Below are 22,689 nucleotides of genomic sequence, written 5' to 3' on the forward strand. Positions count from 1 at the left end.
AGGAGGGGGGATGACTGTGACCCCACATATGCAAATAATGACAAGACAATGAATAATTGCTCCGATCTGTGCAGGCGTCATACTCACCTATCCTCTTTTCTGTTTTTTTGTTTTGTTTTGTTTTGTTTTGAGAACTACCACTGTCACATGATTTGTACATTGATCTGTAAAATGCCGTCTAATGCCTTGGAGTTGTAACATGTTGCAGGAATGCCATTATGACAATGAAATCAAATTACCAAAAAATTTTGTTTGTAGTTTTTGAGAAGTACACCAAATAAAGACTGACTGTTAAATGAAAAGAAATGCATCCAACATTGTTTCTTGGACAGGAGTCTACAAGAAAAACACCTCCAGAATAAAAATGGAGAAACTTTACTAGGTGTGAGTCACTAATGGAGAAAAAATTAAGTCAAAAATGCAGGTTGTTGTTTAGAAGATACAGTCTTTGGGTGAAAATGTGAAATTCTGAGTGAAATTTATGAGTGGGTTTTACTCAATAGGAATGTTTGTCTCAGATTTACAAAACACTCACTCTTCAGGTTCTTTCTGATAGGAGATTTGTAAGCCTGCTGTATAAATGTGCATAAACCAATATGTGTGTAATATTACATTGAAAACATCAGATAACCAGCATTTTTATCATTTGTTTTCCAAAGCATCTTATTAAAATATGTAAGATTTATCATATTTAATCTGAGGCAGATAATTAAAAAAAAATAGAAAATGTAAACCAGTTTGTTTATTAGAACAATGGGGGGTTCACATGTGGGTGCAATGCTTTTAAATATATCATCTCTTTTCTTAAATAATTGCTCATGTAATTTTTTCAGATTTTTCAGGAAACACAAAAAACTTAATCAGAAATTGAATATTTAACCCATGAAGACCTGGTGCTACTTTTGTGTCAGTTCCCAAATTAATTTTTCCCTATATTTAACCATTTATGATAATATTATCCTCTGTATTTTGCATTTTTCAATGTAAATCATGTATTTTCTGATGTTTAATTCACAAATCATGTAGATGTTCATGAATACTTAAATTCAAAGGTTTTAAGGTCAGAAACAGAAAAAGTGACTTTTTCAGCAAATATATCAATAACTGAATGTAAAAACATGTGTCTCCATCCACTGTCATTGATCCAATTCCATGGGTTTTACTGGTGAATCAGTGTTGTAGAAGATGACGGTGTTTCCACGGTAACTACGGAGCCTCTGAGCGTCCAAATGGGTCATATCTGATTATGAGAAACTGCATTTTACCTCAGTTCTTTACATGGATTGATAGGATTAGTGGATCAACAGATACTAAACAGTTTAAATCAATAGATGCTTTTGGATGCTAGTGGCTGTTTGGGTCTTTATGGGTTAATTTAGGAAAAAATAATGTCAAAAAGTTACTTGGGCAATTATTTTAGGACTGTGATTAAGTAGAATGATGCTGATTTGATCTTGTAGCTGAAGAATAAATGAGTTTGCAAAAATACGGCTGGTCTGGATAAGTGCAAGAAAAGAAATGTCAATAAGCCTGTTTTTAGTAAAGACAGACGAGCGTTTGCTTAACATTTTATTAACAGCACTGTGCATACTTCCAAAGTGATATGAGCTTTAAAAACCATCAAAAAGTTAATGAATGCCTTTTACTGATGAGAAGCGACACGACTACATGGAGTATCAGCTCCCTCTTCTGGTAGAAAGCTGAATTCACCCATTGCAGGGTTTGAAGGTAACAGGTTTTGGGGGTGGGGGTGGGGGGTCGCATCGAGCATCTCTGAGGACAAGCGCTGATGAAGGATCTGGTTTATCCTTCAGGTTAGAAGGATGTGGAGACTTTTCACAGATCAGGGCTCGTACTCCCAGACGAGCGATGCATCTGACAAGGCAGAGAGGATTAATACAAGCAATACTGCACAATCTCGCCTTCAGAGATCAACAGGTACAGATCAATACCCACAAACTCTCTTCAAAAACAAGGCCTTACTCTAAACATGGTGAGGATTTCTAAACATATGGCACTGCTCACAGAATTATTCACATAAGTCAACAAAACCTTTGGAACAAAATACATGTACAGGAATGCAAAATGAAATAAAATAGCCACTTTTTTTTTATATCACTAACTTTATACAATTAGGTTTTCTTTAGAGTGACAGTATCAAAGCACAAATTGGTATTCTGTGCGAAAAACAAAACAAATAAAAAAAGGTAAATAATACAAAACATTGGTACAGTATTGAGGACTGGGGTGCTTCGAAGTCAAACCTCCCGGTCCGTTACCCATCATTCAAGAAGTTTCTCAAGGCAACTTGGAACAGAAAAGAAAAAAGGAAAAATAAAATATAGAGAGGATGGCCTGACGGCACAGAGATAGCTTCCAGTCAACAGACAGCGTTACCCAGAATCCATTTAGGCTGATTAACTACTGGTGTAAGTTACTCCCTCCCCTAAAAAAAAACAACATTCTTCATATGCTGGGAGAGGTTCAAGTCGATGTACCTAAAAACGTTTTCATTCATAGTACCTGGAAATGAGGCTGCTGTCTCTAGTCCTGCTAACATTAAAAATATGTAACGTGCAAGTTTTAATCTGACAAAAAAACAAAAAGTAATAGGCTACTTGTGTGACTTCATTAAACGGAAAATTTTGGCTACATGTTACCTGGATGAACATGATCTATTCTCCGATAAAGAAGCTCCTCTGTTTCAGGGTGAACGCCGCTTAGTCTATAGATACACATTATTCCTGAGTAAGTTCTTACAGTTGGCCCAAATACTGATTTTAATGTAGACCTGGGAGTGGGCCAGCAAACCCATGAGTCTACTTTCTGAAAAGCCTCAGCAATCTCTCCCTTTCAGCGAGGGCGAACTCAATGGGAGAGAGGAAATGGATGTCAAAAGAGAAGCCTGAAATTATTAGAGAATGGCTGGTCTCCACAGCTAATGCATCATGTTTGATTCATCACCGTTTTGCTGTACAGAGTCTACCTGCAGAGAATCGTAAAAGAAAAACAAGGAAGAAAAAAAAAAAAAGGTAAAACACTGAAGAGTCGAGCTGCGGGCTCACAAGCCGCTTGTACTTTCAAGTATGCTACATTATGGACTGGAGAAACATGGATGATACTGTCACTTTAAAGAACAGAATGACGGTTAAACACAATATTCACAAATGTACATTTAAGGCTTAATTGTTTAGCACTAACAATAGTAGCAGCAGTGAAGCACTTCTGAATTAATTGTAATAACAATATTTATGATCATATTACAATAATATATTACCAAAGTAAATCAATGACTTTTTTTTGTTTATTAACACTGGACTGAGCTGGAGACAGAAACCCAAGACCAGCCAGCCAATGAAATTAGACGAAGAACGAAAACGTCTCAGCCGCCACGGATCACAGAACACTAGCCTGTCTGGTACTGCAGGGTCGTCGACATTATTACATCTCTAATAATCTCACTGCCAGGCTCTACAGCTACACAACACCCTGCCACACGACTTCGAGCAGTAGTTTGTTTACAGAGCAGGAGTCCGAGTATAATGACTAATTCCACATTCATGTTGTACAGGAACAGGGGTTCGTTTAAGAGCAGGTCATGAGGATTAAGTCTGGCATACACACCCACACACACATACGTACGTAGACACACACACCGCCAGACAACAGTCAAGACCTGAAACCATCGTCATGCTACTTCGAAAAATACAACACGACAAACAAGCATGTATCTAAAAAAAAAAAAAGTACCAAAAGCGTTGTTAATCAAAGGCCATAACAGACTGAATTCATAAAAAAGCTCTGCTGCATGTCTTCTAAGCTCCTGAAACAGATCCTGGTGAGGAAGCCCCCATGACTCCTCCTCTTCCTCACATGTACTTCTCCACACGCTCACGTGGAAACACCCACAGGCAGGTTTTCCAGTCAGACAGAAGCGCCAAACGCCACCTTAATCTAGTGCCTGTCTGCCCGTATCGCTTGTACCAACAGCGACCCTCAAAGCTGAAATCATTTTCACATACTGTATATGCACGTACTGTATATATTACACACATTTAATATATATTTACTCATATATTAAATTTTCATATAGACATACATTTTTAGTTTTATTTGTGAGGTGTTGGTTACATTTTCAGCAAGAGGCTTCAAAATGAAAGAGAAGAATCAGTCTTCTGAGGATTCTTGCAAAGGTCTTGCGTCGTGTGGCGTCCCATCATTGTTCCACATGCGCTCAGTTTGTCCTGTGGAGATGCTCTTGAAAACAAAGAGGCCCTGCTGTAGCAGTTTGAAGAAGGCCAGACACTTTGAAAGCGCATGGAGTGCAGGGCACGGATTCCCAGAGATGCTGTGAGCTCACTGGAGTAACAGCCAGTTAAAAATCCACAGGGGCGAAGGGCGTCAGCCAGCACCGGAGGTAGTGCTGCAGGCAACGGGCTTTGAGCTGGGCCGGGCTGTGCCAACCTAAACCCAACCAGGCTGGGCCAAGCGAGGGCGAGAGAGCGAACATGAGAGAGAGGCACAGGGAGTGCGCTATGTAAGAATATGCGCAGTGGAGGGAATGGAGACAAACTCGCGGAGGATATTCTTGGCCATTTCTATATTGTTCTGTGCGATCATCAGTGCTTTCTGGATGTCCTGGTACGAGTAGCCCTGACTCATGAGGTGCTCGATCTCGCTGCTGATTTGGGGGTTGGCTTCTCCTCCTGTTGCTCCGCCAGTGGGAGGGGCAGGGACGGGTGGGACGGGGCTGGGCCGACGCTCCGAGTTGATTCGCCGGGGCAGGGGCTTTGGGGGTCTCTCTGGTGCTTCCACCGACTCTGAGAAAGCTGAAGACACACAGGAGACTGAATATACACACACCTTTAAACACAAAACTACAGCTAATGTAACACGTCTGAGTAACCCTGAGTGTACTGAAATACATGTGAATATAAACTAAATGAAACATTGATAACAAACCATCAAGGCATACATTTACTATATTTACTATTTCTCAAATCAAAGATGCATCACAACATCATAATCATATCATGAGGCCATAAACTGAGATAGTAAATATAAACACATCTGTTTACAATCCACTGAGGAAGGATTTATGCTCTGTTTATTGTAATATATATGTACTGAGGTGGAAAGACAGAGCTGTTTTCATTGTATAGATTAGATTACATTCTAATAAAAGGAAGCTCATATTGATCTGACGGCTTGTATCAGTTAATAAAAATAAAATCAGTATATCTTTACATTTCATGAAATGATGTAAGGATGTAAGCAAATGTATGTTAGCTGTGAAAAAAGTCTCAAATGAAGGTACAAGACACTTCTGAAGCTTTAAAATCACATCTCAAGGTCTTCTTTTGTTTTTTATCTCTGACAACTTCATTCATTCACTTTTTAGTCACACTCACATTCTACGTTTTCACAGTTTAACTCCTGCTCCACATAAAACATATAATGTTCCCTGTTTAAGACTGAACTTTAATGCAACTATAATGACATATTAAAGTCTGTATTGATTGTATTTGTCATCTTTCTCCTGCAGCAGACAGCACATTGTGTGTGTTTGTGCAGTTGTTTCTTTTGTACTGAATATATGGCATAAGTGGTTGACCTTTCCACTAAAGCAACCTTTAATAAAGCACTCATAAAAAGTCCAATTATGATCTGAGAGCTTGTCAGCATGTCTGAGAGCTACTTAACTGTTCCATAGATAAAAAGATTCAGGTCTTTAATGGAGCACTCAGACGGACGGTAATCATCATAGGTGGTAAATGTCAGCTCACTACAGGGAGACTGAAATTCCTCTCAATCATAAAAAGGAAAAAAAGCAATGAACCTTAAACCTAAAATAAACTCAAAACAGAAGGAAAGTGAACAGTTTTGTTGATATTTTAAAGCTCGTCAGACTTAACATCAAAATCTGAGAAAAAAAGGCCTGTATTTACGCTTTTTGAACATTTCCACAATGTAGAAGGTATTAAATGGCACCGAGGCACCAGTCTAACTACTTTCAGAACTTTCTCAGTGATCAGTGCGGTGCTTTGGGTCATTTCAGGTGTGTCCAGGATCCGTAATGTGTTGAGGTCACTGCTGTGATTGGACATTTCTCTGCAGTTATTGGTCTTTACCCCTCTGTGCACACTGTGATTGTTCGTAACCGGAGCAAATGATACAGCAATCGATTCATGGCATCCTATCAATGTCATAATCTGAGCGTAACATTAACTTTAAAGAGCTTCTGGAAAAGTTGTATTACGTCTGGCTCCATACCAAGTAGCAGCGAAAAGGCTTTAGCTCAACTTTTCAAACTGCTCTTCTAGTCACACAACTTTTGTATTACTTCAAGATATTGACCCATCAGCAAATTTAACTGCTTTTTGGCCGTGAAGGACCTGAACTAAGAGTTTTATTATACCCTGATCATTTTTTAAAAAAAATAAACACACCATTTTTCATTCTTTCTAACTAAATCAAGTACATCCCACACTATATGTAAAATCTGAACTTTAAAATATCAAGTCCCTTAATTAAGGCCTGTATTTTAAAGGTCCACATCTCAATCACAAAAGCAGCATTTTCATACTTACTCTACAGTTTAGAAGCAATTCAATTCACTTGTACATCTCTGACAACCAGAAAAATCCCTGTCTAGTCCATGTGCACATTAAAGGGGATATATGTAGTATTTATTTTCTAACAGCAAAGGAAATCCCACAAGACTACCAAAACCACTAACAGAATCAACACTATGTATCCACAGACCGCATCACTCACTGAATAAAGTCTAAAGCTCATAGTTCACACACACAGCTGGATTATGGTACCATCAAATTTTCTTCTTCAAACAAAAATTCATAGCTGACTATTTTAACAGTCAGTCAAAATAATATAATATTAATGTGTTTCGTCAGCTGATAGTTTACATTTTAGGTCAACACGATAGGTCCAACATGATCAACATGAAAAAGTAAATTTGCACACATTTATCAAATGGGCTCATTTTTTCGCTAAAGATCTCTATTTTATGGAACTGTTATCCTATTTAAAATACCACTTACATAGTACAAGAGAAGTTCTGAACCTTCTGCTATGCTGCATTAAATTAACAAAAACGCATGCAAAATACTGTCTATTACTATGAGAAATGAAAATTCTGAATGATGAAGTTTGTGAATTCATACACTGGTCACATTTAAAAAGACTATCTGTGAACTGTAACCGAGAAATTACTCTTTATTTGTAATTTTCCTATATCAGTATGGACCACCACAAGTTGTATTAGTATTAAATACATTAAATACAGCATTGTGATGACTTATTGTTTTAAAACATAAGTCAACATGTTGGGTGATGCATACAATGGTAAAGAGTCATCCACGTGTTACTATGGCAACCTGTCCACGTGTTACCACATTCTCATGTCAATAAAACAGACTTTTTGAGAACCGCATGTTTTGAATGTTTGCGTAAAGCTTAAAAAATTGATGTCTGTTTCAAGTCCAAGTGTCACCGAGCAGTAAGTTGACATTTTTCACCTAAAAATTTTATCTCCACAAATTTTATTCTACATAATGTTAAAGTGCTTATAAATACCTACTCAAATATGTATAATACATGTATATAAGTTACTCTGGTTACATGACAGAGACTGTTGAACACAAGCTGAGTCCATGTGTTACTGCTTGATCGAACATTATAGCTCTGTTAGTTTAACTCTCTTTTTAGACAGGAAACAGCGACAGTAAAACCACAAACCACCACATTTTCTATATGATTTTTCTTGTCAATAGCTTCAATAAAGATCCAAATGGAATCACCCAAACAAGGTCAGAACCGTCACAGTCACAATTTAGTCTGAACTGTGGATCAACAAATGGGAAACTTAGTGAATATAACGACATCATATAATAACTTTATAAGCCTCATAATGACACTCATGTAGACAAAATGCTTCAGCATCAGACTCCATTCTTTTCATTTAGAATTGTGTCCAGTGGGGAAAACGACAACAGTGATTCTACCTTTTATCACTTTGTCACTTTCTTAGTCTACAAATTGTTTCTCAGTGGTTATCATCTCATCTCGTTACTTTCTGATCAAAGTGAAATGCCCTGTGGTGTTCGTTTTCCTCACTATGGGAGACCAGCAGACTGACTTCAGTTCATATCTTTATTATCTAATACACTGACATCTTTAGCAAAACTTACGAGCTCTTTATTCTCAACACTCTAATGCGATATTTAGCTTTATTTTTTTTAACTTCTGAAAGCAGAAATATTATATATAGTACATTTAAAGAAATACATTGTCGCCTATGGGACAAGTTAAACGCTGATTGAAATTATATATATATACACACACACACACACACACAAACACACACACACACACACACTCTAAACAGACGCTCTACAGGGTTAAATTAACTTACATGCTGCAGCTCCAGCGTCCGAATCGAGAGAAAGGCGGCTGAAAGCAGCTAAGGAGGAAGAGCAGGATGAAGACGACGAAGACGATGACGACGACCCTCCCAGTTCTGAGAGGGTCCGTCGGGCTGGGGGCATCGGCAACCGAGGTTTAGGGTAGTCGTAGCCATTTTCCTCCTCCTCCCTCTCCTCTGCAGGGTGATCTCTGGGCCCGTTGGTCAACGCCAGCGGGGGCAGCTCTGAATAGTCTGGAGGGGGATGGAAAACAACCGTCATCACTCACAGCACTTCCAGATACACAGAAATTGAGGCTGCACAATTTTGAGAAAAGTCATACTATAATTACTGTGGAAAATATCCCAATGTGCAACTGCAATATCAATCTGAGTGTATTTGCTTGGTTATCACGGAAAAGTATGCATGGCAACTTTCATTTTTTGTTTGACACTGTACAGTACTTCTCTCTGTTCAGAATGACTAAATTCAAAATATCACCACACAAAAGAGCATGTGTTTATTTTTTCCCCCTCATTTCTGCCATTAAATCCTACTAAATCCTCTTAAATCCAGACCTTTAAACTGCAGCCTTTTACAATTGTATAATAGCACAGACCGATATTGTGATTATGATCCAATAAACAGTTCAGCCCACATAGAAATGCATCTGATTCAGTGTATGCCTGATTTTATCACACAGACTGACAATTAGAAATAGACAGATACATGAATGTTGGCAGTTATGTATGAAATGCATTTATAGAAACACATAAAATTAAATCCGAATTATAGTAGAAGTTATCATTTATTACTTTAAAGGGGATATATAACAAACAGGGTGGTAAACTGAACTATGTGCACAAAGGGGTCAAAGTTATTGAGTGTAAAAAATCTAAATACCGGAGTCTGTGGCCTGAGATCTGGCCTGGATGTTGTACATGGCTTCATACATCTGGGGTCCATCCTCCAGTTCAGCCAGAGCCATCCTACAACAAACAAACAACAACAACAAAACTAATAAACAACAGTTCAGTGATAGGTCTGCTGATCTGACGACTGGAGACGGGTACCGAAATCCGGTTCTAAACGGGTCCTAGGGCTAAATAATTAAAGACCGCAGTGTCAACAAGCTCAGACATTGTCAGTTTTCCAAACAGTACTGGGGAAAGAAAAACAGATCTCTCTCTAACTATTCTCAATAACATACCCATGATGTATTTTTGTGATCTCTGATCCAGATGACAGACCTGGGTTCAGGTCTCTGAGGGGCGGGTCAGCTCTGTGTCACACACTAAAGCAGCTCACTCACTCACACAGACATCCAGGACAGTGACCGACCGGCAACTGATTGTTTTTGCTGTGGATCCATTCATAAATTTAATGTGAAATGGTCAGAGCATCATGTGATCTAACATTCATCATTCCAGAGATGAGAGCAGGTGGATTTAAGGATCAGGAGGATGTGGATAAAATGCCACTGTCAAAATAATAATGAAGAAAAATTCCTGGATTCACTTTTATTCTTAAAAATGATGAATGAGAGACTATTTTATTTTGCTGTATCAATGAGAATAGTAGGATTCATAAAATCTTAACGATACCTATCTCTGCTGAAGACTGCTCTGTCTTCTACTACATCCTCCTTAAGGACCCTAAAACCTGTTTTATCAGACATCATATGATGAGTTTATGGAAAACATAGCTCAAGCCAAATCTATTCTTGCCTTTAAATGATATATTATATTACATTGTTATACTTGTGCCAGGGAATCAAAGTCTCTGATTTCCTTAACTCAATTGAGCCTTTTGCTACCACAGTGTGAGCAATAACAATGCCAACTTTCCGGTTCATTGAGGAAACCCATGCTTTTAAGCAATGCTGTAGGAGACTGAAGTGGAAATGGAACAGATCTTCAACCGATTCTAACTACTTGACACTGAATGAGTGTGCCCTGAATTAAAGGATCCCTTTGTCTGCTGCTAAAGAAACCTACTACTCTTGATTAATCAGTAACAATGAACACAACCTGAATAACAATGAACATAATCCTAATCTATTTTTGACACAGGAGCAAATGCAGCCATTCCTTAACCTCAATCCCCTCAATGCGCATGATTTTCTAGACTCCTTTATTCTGTTACATGAAATTGAATTCTGCATCTTTGTTCATTACTGCAGCCTCAATGCTTCACTGTGCCATTTCTGACAAACTAGGCTGAGTCAGTTTTTACTCTCTGTTAGACTGTAACTCTTATCTTGTCTAAGCTCATCTAAACCTTTCATTTGCCTCATAGATTCTTCAGCAGCTAAAGTTTTTACTGTTTTTTTTGTAGCTTATAGAACCTAAAAAGATAAATATTACAAAATAATTTCCTGGGCGCCCTGGTGACTTGGCTCATAAAGAGTGACCTGGACACCTGGGATTGTTTCAAGGCCTGGCCTCCCTGCTGCGTATTATCCCGCTCCTTTCTTCCACCCTCCCTGTCCATCTCTTACTGCCACTAATAAAAGGCAAAAATGCCCGAAAAAAGCATTACAAAATCTCCAACACCTGAGAGGATTCCTGTAGGTTCAAGAAGACAGTGATTAAAACTTTGCTGAAGAAACCACACCTTGATCCAAGGTCTTTAAATAATTGATTTTCCATCAGCCTCTAATCTTCCCTTCTTCTCTAAAATACTTGAAAGAGTCGTATTCCAGCAACTTTTGACCCAATCTGCTGCAACTTTTCCAGTCAGCCTTCAGGACTTTTCACTGCACTGTAACTCCTCAAAATTCTGTTCAGCACTTTTTGCCAGTGACAACAGATGATCCCTCAAAAAAAACATATAAATATAAAATGTCTTTATACTAAAGGTGTAAATTTCTGTAAGAATGACAACTGTTGCAACATCTGTACCTTCTGTGGCTCTTCTAGAGTTTCTTTTTTTGGGTGGGGGGGCTCATTACTGAACAAATCACATCACAACAGCAGGATAACAAAACCAAGTCACTAAATTATTATTACCTTGAGTTCAGAGTGGAGGCTTGGGTCTGTGTCTGGAGGGCGGACAAAGGCTGAGACGGCCTTGAGATAGGTGGGTTCTCCCCTACAGGTGGGGCTGTGATGGGGGGCAGAACAGGGCGGGAAGAGGGGATCATGTACTCGGACTCCTCCTCACTGTCGCGTGCCTCATCTCCCGTCACAGTCCTTAGTGCTGGAGACGGCCTGGAGAGAAACAAGTCATGAATATTTACACTAGGCCTTTAAATGCATATCATGGAGCGCAAATACTAAAGGTGGAGACATTCTCATACAGTGGGCACACTGATGTTTAACACACTTCAATGCACAGGTGGGATAAAGTTGTTGTTGTCAAGTCTAAGGTAAGTCTGAAATATAGGCTCTAAAAGTCAAGACTGAGGCAAAAGTCTAAAATAAACACAATATAACAATCTGCATTTTTTTACTTGAATGCATCGTATGGTGAACAAATAATAACTACTTAATAATGAATGTTAGCACACAGCTTAAGCTACTCAACAAATAAGAGGTTGGGAGTTATTTCACTGTCAGAGATCTTTGAGCCTCATGTTTTGGTTGTCGTGGCCCATTTTTTAAAATTAAAACCCAAATATAATCATGTATGGTGTATAATTCTGTTTGTCTGTGGTACATGAGATACATTTACAAACACATCTTTCCTCTTGTGCTGACAGAGGATGACTGGCTGCTGCATAGCACAATACATCTGTTGTCACAAAATTAAAAAAATGTTCAGCTTTTTTTTTTTGTCTCTGGCTCAGTCATTCAAATTTAAGGGTTAGAAGTCTATGTGAAGTCTCAAATTGCATGTGGTGAAGTCCAGCAAAAGCTGTAAGTCTTTCAAATTCATAACTTGTCTACCCCTCTACAGTAATATGCAAATCAGCAAAAATGAATTTGGTTTTCTAAGATGAGACATAGTCCTCTAATGTCATTGCCGTGCCAGTGCAAAGTACCTGCTTGCCAGTGAGTAGATGGCGTTGGCTGACGCTGAGGGTTTGACTTTGGGGTTGTCATAGTCTGAACCAACTACTGCAGCAAAATTCTGTACAGGAAGTAAAAATCTAAATGTTAGAATTTTTAAAGTGAACAATACATACTTCTATCATCAGGCACAAAAACAAAACCATTTATCTTACATAAAAAGTGGAGCAACAATTCATTGAAAACAGCAATTCAAACATGGGTTTTGCATACATTAAAGGCATTTTTCGATTACTATATGATAGATGTGTGGAGTGGGGTACAGTGCTAAAAATCTAACTTTAGTGCAGCATGTGTTTAACAGTAGCCAGTGAGGAGAAATCAAGCCAAAGGGCAGTTTGTGTTTGCTAGTTCCTCTCACCAGCTGGTGGTCCAGACTGAGGGAGCTGTTGTTCTTCTGTGAATCCGAGCGTGTGTCCAGAGCAGAGGGCAGTGCTAATGGGAGGGAGTGTCGGTTGGAGAGCTCCCGGACACCTGCTCTCATGTCTCCTCCAAGACTGGACACTTGGGTGGATGAGGAAGATGATGAGGAAGGTGAGGAGGAGGAGGTGGGGGCCTTGGGGACGGGCCGGGAGTTCCACTCTGCCAGCGGCCGGTTTGGAGGAGCTGGAGGGAGCTTATCACGTGGAGGCTCCCCAGGAGTGCAAGGTAAGGGCCGTCTCTGCAGCCGTGCATCAGGGCCTGTCCCCGTTGAGTGTGGGCGGTCTGGGGGAGGAGGGGGAGGGAGATCCCGCAGTGCTGGGGGGAGGGGGAGTGGTTTGTCTTTGTGGTGAGATGCTGCCTGTGGGGGAGACACAGAGAGAGAGGGAGTTTATTTCATTTATGTTGAATATCACTGTTGAGCAATCAGAGAAAATGATATTATTAGTATCTATGTTGGAAATGATCCATTTTGCAACAAGACCATTGTCTGTGTGTGTCATCAAAATCAGCACTATTTTACTTGGATGGGGAAAAAAAAAAAGAGGAAGAATGACCTTCCTCATCTGTAGAAAATTAAAGCTTCCTCTTTACGGCTCCCATTTCTCTAAGGGGAGAAACAAGTAATTTTATCCACATAAAAGAAGTTCTATTTAAAGGGTAAAACCAACTCATTATTGGTTTTGTCACTTTAATCTTATTATTTGCATGAAGGCGGATAAATGAGTCAGCAGAATTTGATTCCCAGAGCCAGGTTAAAGGTCAATATTCAAAATGTTCCAAAATGATATCCTGTTTTTCCTGTGTGTTGGCTCAAAACATGATCCAGATTCAGGCAGTGTTTTAAAGGGTACAGCTAAAGAATGCTGTAAATGAAAAAAAGTGGCATTCAAATTATCTGTACATTTCTTCAAAGCCACTGTAAATCTAATTATTAACAAATTCCTTTCATGTTTGCATGATGCACATACTTCCTGTTTGCCTGCCTGTAGGCTAGGACACAATCCTCCAGACATAAACCAGACAATCAAACCATTTACTGGGGATGTGTGACTAAAATAAACTGTTTCTTACAAATAAGTGAAAATAAATCATCCCTTGCCTAATAATTATGTAACCATGGTTGTGTATGCTCTTATCCTGATGTTACCTTTGTGGTGACCCCTGGACTGGAGGCACCAGAGGAAGGGTTAGAGGGTCTATGTGGTAACAGGTCTAGTCTGGGCGGCACAGGGGGAAGAGAGGACTGAGGAGCCATGGACATAGGTGATGGAGGACGTTCCACCTGGACAGACACACAAACACAAAACATGTCACATCTCATGAAATCCAGTAACACAGAAATATCTTCACAGGCATGTATTTAAACAAATGCATTAAAGCTGCATTCAACATCAACCTAGATTGTACATGATAATGTAAGCCTCGTGGTACTGTCAAGAGAAGGGTTTAATACGGTACTACTGCAGTTCTCATCTTCTCTTCAGTGACTGTCACAATTTTTTGCTAAAACATTAAGCAAAATTATGTCATCGTGACAAAATACATTAAAGGAGTGATATTTTGCTTCTTTTAAAATAGAATTATGCATTTTAAAACATTCCCCTGTGGTCTACATAAACTGTAAATGCTATGCTTGGGTCTGAATTCTTCATTAATTCAACTCCACAGGTCCATCTTCAACCCTATTTCTGAGTAATGACATGAGGAAGGTCATTTTGAACGCTGGCCCTTTAAATGCACATGAGCCACTTCACACCTCACCCCCTCCAGGTTGTTGGCTGTGCTGCTCTTTCCCATTCAGCCAACAACTGAACATTTTAGGTAATCGGCTCAAACTTTGGACATATTTTCAGTACAGGCTACAACCGCTGCTGCTGACAAACAATTATAGTGTACTTGGAGAAATGTTCATCGGAAGTCTTGACCTTATACGAGCAAATGTTGTGAGGAAACTAGTTACAGTCATAACAAATTAAGCAGGAATTAAAACGAATTGTAGAAATCCACTTGATTTTTGTCAAAATTAATATAAAGATAGCTTTGCAGCACCTGGAGGGTTCAAATTCAAACTTTTTTTGACTATTAGGGTCCAAATACACAAATAAATGTACCAAAGACTAATAAAAGTGGGTTTAACAAAATATGATCCCTTTAATACCATATTTTTCACAGATTTCTCCTTTAAAAGTTACCACATCCTTATCATCAGTGAATCGCAAAATTGAAAATACCAAGTTTTGTTTTAACACCAAACAATCTCAACGAAACACAAAATATTTATGAAGCACAGCTAGGTACTTCAACATGTACAAGAAAATTTAAGGAAGCAGTCGAAAATGACAAACAGGCCAAGTCAGCATCTGGTTCACATCAAAGTGAGCTATGATTGCAGGTATTCACCCACACTATAGACACACTAATGCACACAGTTTCTTAGAGGCACATGAAAGATTCAGAATAGCAGGATGCCCCAAAAATCAAATACTGAAAGGCACAAAAGAGCAGCTACCTTGACACTATGAAGGATGGAGATGAAAGACTTTCAGATACAAGCTGTGAGTTTGAGGCTGACTAGAAGTGAAAAGGGCTAAGGCAGGGAGTGTTTCATCTGTAAAAAGATGTCTCACAAAAAAACATAAGGGAAGAGAAGAGGACAGAGGAAACCCATGAGGAGCACCCGGGCGTCCAACTGTCAAAGCCAAGTCTCTCTGAATTTTCTTAATGGATGCCTGAACAGTGTCAAGTCTGAAAACTTTCAACCAACTTTGGTCTGAATTAACTTATTATCTCCAACCAGCTTACCTTTGAACAGGCCAGTTTGCTCATCATGAGGTGGGGATCTTCAAGTCTGTCATCATCATCATCGTCATAGCTGGGTGATGGCGCCCCCTCAGCCCCAAAGGTGCCTCTACAGGAGCCCCCACTGTTGTCCTTTGGGTCAAAGGGATCCACGACGATGGGCTCTGTACCTTTAATCTCACAGCGACAGAACGGACATCCTGTTCCTTGACCCTCTGACTCCTGCAAGAAAGATAGAAAAACACATGTAACAGCTGTTGGAGATGAAAGGAGCTTTTTTTCTTTTAAATATGTGTTACACCTGTAGAGAAGAGCAATTCAACAGTTACTTCTCCTCTTGACACGTAACAGTTATGACATTTACTTTGAGCAACCAACCCACTCACAAACCCTTTCCACCCACTCTTGTACCTGCCAGGCAGTTAGACACGATGTACACATGAGATGACCACAGGGCTCAATCTTCACATCCTTGTCATTCTCAGCGCAGATCTTACACAGCTGAAAAGTGGAGCCCATCTCACAGTACAGCTCATATTGCTCCTGAGGGGAAAAATGAGACAACGGTGAGCTTTCAGTGCCAAAAAGCAGAGTAACACCATACGTACTAACACCACCTGAGATCATTTTGAAAGAGCATGTTTCTCTGTGAAATGAGGGCTTGAGTTAGTGTGTGGGCGTATTTTTAGTTTCAGTCCTGGGAACATAGACAATATTCAGAATATTAAGACTGGCCTCAAAATGCTTCGGCAAGTTGCACAATGTACTATAAATTGTGTTAGTCATGTAACATGGTCCCTCCTTTAATGTCATCACGGTAAGTTACAAGGTAGGATTTTTTTACACCTACTATGAAACCATTACAATCTGAATAAGTGACTAACTAAGCAGTGCTTTCTAATACCCCCACCTGTTTTTTTGGGTAGTTAAGTCAAACCAAGGCAAATATTCTGCTTAAGTCTAAATCTTTCAATCTGATTGAAATTTATCTGCTGAACTGGGTGAAGAGTCTTCAAGAAATCGGCTGAACAGATTTTCTACGGTCAAATTTTCAAACATTTGTAAAAAAATCTCAAAATTGCCATCCAGCCATTAAACATGGCACTGCCCCACTCCCAAGGGTGAATAAAATGTGTGTCAAATTTAAAAAGAATCAGGAACAGAGTCTTCGAGAAATCGGTTGGACAAAAATCTCAGGAGGACAGATGGAATGAATTCCTGGTATTACTATATACCCCCACCTTATGGGCAGGCAGGGAGATAAAAACTGAGAAACTCCACAAAATGTTAAAGTGGGGCAAATGAATTTACCATTTACTTTAATCTCTTTCAATCTGGTGACAATATAATTAATTTTTTTCCAATGTGCGATCATTACTGAGCTGTGTGTTGATACAGTGAGAACTTCCTTTCTCTGACCTGTGTGACTTTGATGTGGTCTTGAGGCGAAGGCTCACACAGCCCTGTCAGGTCAGGGTTTTGGGTTCGGCCATCAGGGAATAAATAGCTGGAGGATACAGAGGCACACAGAATGAGCAAGCAGACAGACAGGTGTACTATCCTTCAGCAACCATTTGCATTTAAAGTTATGATCATTGCTAGTTGATACTGTTAAACTCCATGTACACCTAACAGGCTGTGGTGATGAAAACATCTGTTCAGTCCATTCATGCAATCTGGCAATACATTCAAACATCATCACAGAGATGATGCATGAGCGTGTGACTAGTTTATAAATGGGTTTAATGCTGTAATCACCATTTGATAAATGATCAGTAGATGCTGGAGAGCTACTGTGAATATGCTTCCCCAGTTTTAATCAGGATTTAAATACAAGTTGGGGTGGCTAAAGCATAGCTTTTATTAAACGCAGGAATCAACAGTGGCATTCATACAACTTTAATGACAGTAAAAACCCTGAATGAACTGCACATTAGCAACCAACAGTACTACTCTGGTTAAGATAACAGTGCCATAAAGATAGCATAAAATATGATATGACTTGATTGGGTTGGAGCCGAAGGCAAAATCAGTCAAATTTATAAATCATTTTTCACAACTGCATTGAATGAAAACAGGGAAATAGCAGATAAATGTATCCAGCTAAAACCCCTACAAAGGACAGATGTAAGAAACAACTTACAATCCTTCCCTGAAGCCATCTATGAGGGCCTGGAACAAGGGTTTGTTGTGGGGAATGGTTTGGAGTATGTTTCCATCTGCTGTCACGTAGCCGATGGCCCACTGGCCTAGTCGTGTACAACTCAATCGAAAGATGTAACTGTGAAGAGAAGAGAAAAGACCCAGAACACATTAACCATGATCAGATAAGATATCCGATATAAGAGAGGCATCTTTGAAAATAAATAAAACCAAACACCTCATCAACACAGACCAGAATTATGTACACATTGAAAAATTATTTTGAACTGTGAAAAAGTAAGCAGAGTTTACTAATACCCCCACCCGGTCACACTGCACTTTGCTCCTCCTCCTCACTGATACCCTGCCTACCCAACAATTAATTTTGAGCCTGAACTTTCAATCTTTTCCAAAACATTTTAAAAAGTTTGTAAAAAAAAAAAAATGCAGAAATTGGGAAAAAGGTACATGTAAAGAACATGTGTGTGAATTTGAAAAGAACTGGGTGAATAGTGTCTGAGAAATGAGTTGGACAAATTGTCTAAGTTAACATTTTCATAAATTTATAAAACAAAAAACACCCCAAAAATTCTGCCATGTGCACTGCACTTCTCATAGTGGTAAAAACATGTGTGTCAAATTTGAAAAAAATCAGGTGAACAGTGTCTATGAAATCAGTTGGACAAAAACCTCAGATGGACTTCCTGGTATATTTATATAGCCTCACCCACCCCAGAGGATGAAGGTATAAAATAAATGAATGATTGGTCAAAATAGACTAATAAAATGCTAAAGTACTGAAGAAAGAGGTGAAAATGACTGCCTTATGTAATAATTAACTTCTTTTAACTTTGGACAGGTTACAAGTGGCGGTGATTATTGAATTTGTCTGCGTGCTTTGTTAAAAGCACAGCTGCTTATAAACAAGACGCAGAAATTCACAGGAATGCATCTCATTGGACTTCCCTATAAGGCTTTGACAGCATATGATTGAGTTTGGTGATACTGCACAAGTTGAAAAAGCAGTATAGCTGATAGCCTTGTGTTCAGCTGACAAAGACAGTAACTGTCATACCATTAATGCTGTAATTTTCGCTTCAAAAACTTGCGCTCACATGGATGTCAACATGGGTCTACACAGCCCAGGCCTAAGAACTGACATCAGCTTTCAGTGTACAATCACACCATTGATGCTGAGGTACCAGTGCCACACTGCTCTGGGTCCTTCACACAGAAGCCCACACAGGCACAGGCACAGGCACAGACACACACACACACACCCACACACACACACACACACACACACACACACACACACCATATCTTAAATGGTATGTTAAACAGGCATTAGGACTGATCCTGTACTGTGAGCCACTGTATTAATGCAAACCCAAACCACAAAAATTTGCATTTGTATAAGGACATTTTTGTGCTGTCAAAGCGCTAGTCTGGTAAATGATTGTTTAATTTGACTCTGTACTTTGAACATACAGAGTGTATAAGTATCATCTCTTGAGCAGAGACAAAAATAGGTCCAGTACACTTGCAATGAAGCGGTTGCCCATGGAAACACATCAATATGTCAAGATGACGCACCTTGTTATGCTTCTGTAATAGAATTAAACGTGCACTAGTCAGAGTCAGAAAACCAACAATTACTAACCAGTGACAGATTACAAATATTTTAAGCTGATGAGAGGTTACTATAAGGGCAGTCAAATCAGACAGGCAGTTTGTTGGAGCATGCCATGCTTAAACCAAGAGGCAAATGTCACCAAATAAAACCCAATTTCATTTTTAGTCAGGAGATTGATTTTAGACTACATTACATGGTGTGTGTCTTCAAGTCTCACCTGCCAGGCTTGTGAATGAACTTCTGCAGCCGCGCTTTGACCTCATCGTAGGTGAGGAAGGCCATGTACCCCGGGTGAGTAACTGCCAAGCTGTTCCAGTTCCGCAACAGGGACGACCAAGGCTACACACACACATACACACCAGAGAAAGAGAGAGTGACTCATTCGATGTGTGAGTGAATGGATACTGCTGTAAGACTCTGAGCAGAGTAATGGAGAAATGTTTCATGGTTTCATGGATGATAGTTAAACAGCCATTTACTGGACATTACAACGACCGTTTCAACTTGGGTCACCTTTAATATGAAGTGCAACTCATTTAGCACCATTCACAGCCACAAAATGAGGAAGGTAAAAAACACTACATGCAGGAAGAGAAAACTTTATGAGGGCTTAGTGCTCTTTTTTTCTTCAAAGGTTACCTGCCGCAAACTGAGCCAACATCAGATGGTGGTGATGTAAGGACATTAGTAAACAAATTAATTCACAGCACTCCATAGATAACCGAATGTGGTAGTGAGTAGGTGGTTCCGCATTTGCTGTCACACGTCTGTCTGGTGTGTGAAAGGAAGTACAAAAGAACACATATGACATTGAACACAAGCTCCAAAACTTGCTATGATCGAAGCTATATCAGGAGTTGTATGTAAAAAATATATGGACATTAAATCGCAGAGAGGGACTTGTTCTGCCCGGCTGTAGCATTACCCTAAATATCTAATGATGGTCACTTATAGACATGTGTGCAAGGATTATTTCCATTATTAAATAATCAGCTTTTAATTATCTTGGTTGATAACACCACCAAGAATATGATAATTTTGTAAGATATACTACATCTCTTCTCTCTTTGCAGCCTTCTGTGCAATGTCACACATTGGCCAAATTACTAAATAAAAGTACTGACTTTGTGTTATATTGTTAAAGGGTACTGAACAATGCATTTAAACATATCTCTCCATTTCCTCTTACTGCTATATCAGAATACCCTCCCCATAAAATTGCTGTTTTACATCAAATAACTATACTTTGAATAAAATTGTGGTTTTTAAACACTGCTGCATTAGTCAGCTGAAACATACTGCATTGAACGCGGTATTTCAAGGGCTCTTGATAGAAATCAAACAGCACATCGCTAACAATCTATTGCACATCAAGGACAGAGGTCAAAATGGCTACTGGCTCACTTCCTCTTCTGAGTTTGAGGATGTTGCGATGAGGGTTTTTTCTGTATGAGCCACTATCATAGGAAATGTCTATAATCTTTACAATCTTGTCAGTGCTCTACACACATAGACTGATGATATCAATCAAAGAATAAATTACATAAACTTGTGCATTAGAGGCTGGATGATACAGCAATGTTCTATGGTTCACTTATTTTTAATTGGTGCAATGGTAATTACAATGGTGATACAAAATGTTTCCATTACATAATAAAAATAAGCTCTGAAGATGAAACCTGGTAAAACCATCCCTGACTATTCCTTTATATTTTTTCTGCCTTCCTTTCTCCTGCTGGTTCATTCTATGCTGATGAGGAAAGGGAGCACCTGCACCACAGTAAATGCACACTAAAAACAAATGGACTGTCTCCTGCTGCCTTGGATGTATGACTGCAAAATAGAAATGTTTGGTTGCATTTATCCCTTTATCTCAGTATAACATCGAACACAGTAGCAGTATGTTGTGATAGCATCTAGCAAAGTAAAACTACTCAAACAGTCAATGAACCATCACCACAAGTCAGTTATGCATGCACAGTCTAGTAAGAATTATTCCACACATTTCTATCTGTGTTTATTACTAATCAGGCAGTAAGACACTGTAGGGGTAGCAGATGTTTTGATGAGTGTCCTTGAGAAGAATCCCTGTGTGACTCTTATGTCTGGGCCACACAAAGCAACACCTGATAAAAATGACAATCCACTGCAGAACATAATCAGAGGGTGTAGTGGGGGAAGATTCAACTCGAGCAGTTTAACAGTGAGAATAAGTCTGCAAGGATCCTTTTAACAAGTTGATACAGTTAGCCAAAAAAAGATGTGGCGGATTGTTTATGTTCATTATGCTGCTCAAATGAAATTTGTTTCCTACAACAAGCTAACAGACTGAAATGAACTGCTGTTTCTCTGTCTCTGCGTAATCATTCTTTTCCTTTGCACATTTCTTGTCTTATTAACTCACTACTCGTGAGTGACACAGATGCGGTGTGAGTTCATTACCTGGAACAGCCTGGTGAAGATGTCAAACTCAAACACAGAGATGTAGTCGTTACAGGTGAGGTCTATAGTGGACTTGAGGGCCATAGCCTCTAAACCAGAACTGATGGGATGAAACTCGTGGAGGGACTGTCGGAACACCTTCCAAGGCACGATGGTCCTGTGACACAGAAACAAAAACAAAACGGATGATGACATCTCCCTGCAAAAATGGAAACGGGCATCAAACATCACAGTGTCATAAATAATGAGTGTCAAACATGCTACTTCATGCCATACACCAGGTAGAGGAAGGTGTAATGACAGACTTCAGAGGTACTTTAGTTTATCTGGCCCACCAGAATATGAATGATCATTTCACTCTATCCTTCACTTGAAATTAAAAAAAAAAAAAAAAACTTCCAAAAAAGTAAAACTTTGACAATTCTGATGAAAAGAAAATGGCACCTGACTAGGGCTGGGTATCATGGCCAATTTCTGTAAAAGATTTGATTTTGATTCATAAGGTTCTGAATCGATTAATCACGATTCGATCCAATATCGATTCAGTATTAAAATTTCAGTATTAATTGATTGATTCAGATTCATTTAGTGATACCAAAGTATAATTTTGAGCTGTAACCTGATTATTTGACTACCGCAGCCATGCAACAATACTGGTATCAATATTGACATTAGAAAGGAAATAAATACATTAGAAAGGAAATAAATACGACATTTCAGTAAATAGCTGAATCTGCTCTTGAATAATGAACGGGACAGAAACATTACCATGTTTCTACAGTGGCTCAGAATGGACTTTGTCATCTTTATT

General features: G+C 39.1%; 1 protein-coding gene across 1 annotated transcript in view; it reads right to left on the reverse strand.

Moving 5' to 3' along the window:
* Positions 1-1,553: 1,553 nt before the first annotated feature.
* cbl (Cbl proto-oncogene, E3 ubiquitin protein ligase) overlaps positions 1,554-22,689 on the reverse strand; it is a 41,911-nt gene continuing 20,775 nt past the window's right edge. The window contains exons 4-16 of the mRNA XM_030151802.1: positions 21,879-22,035; positions 19,654-19,775; positions 17,802-17,939; positions 17,078-17,165; positions 16,070-16,201; positions 15,662-15,880; positions 14,007-14,141; positions 12,798-13,217; positions 12,409-12,497; positions 11,435-11,635; positions 9,327-9,412; positions 8,435-8,677; positions 1,554-4,829 (exon numbers count right to left, since the gene is read on the reverse strand). Of these exons, the coding sequence (XP_030007662.1) occupies positions 4,534-4,829; positions 8,435-8,677; positions 9,327-9,412; positions 11,435-11,635; positions 12,409-12,497; positions 12,798-13,217; positions 14,007-14,141; positions 15,662-15,880; positions 16,070-16,201; positions 17,078-17,165; positions 17,802-17,939; positions 19,654-19,775; positions 21,879-22,035 (2,326 nt within the window). The 3' untranslated portion in view covers positions 1,554-4,533. The remainder of the gene's footprint in view (positions 4,830-8,434; positions 8,678-9,326; positions 9,413-11,434; positions 11,636-12,408; positions 12,498-12,797; positions 13,218-14,006; positions 14,142-15,661; positions 15,881-16,069; positions 16,202-17,077; positions 17,166-17,801; positions 17,940-19,653; positions 19,776-21,878; positions 22,036-22,689) is intronic.

The sequence above is a fragment of the Sphaeramia orbicularis genome, chromosome 13 (assembly GCF_902148855.1).
Source record: "Sphaeramia orbicularis chromosome 13, fSphaOr1.1, whole genome shotgun sequence".
Classification (NCBI taxonomy): Eukaryota; Metazoa; Chordata; class Actinopteri; order Kurtiformes; family Apogonidae; genus Sphaeramia; species Sphaeramia orbicularis.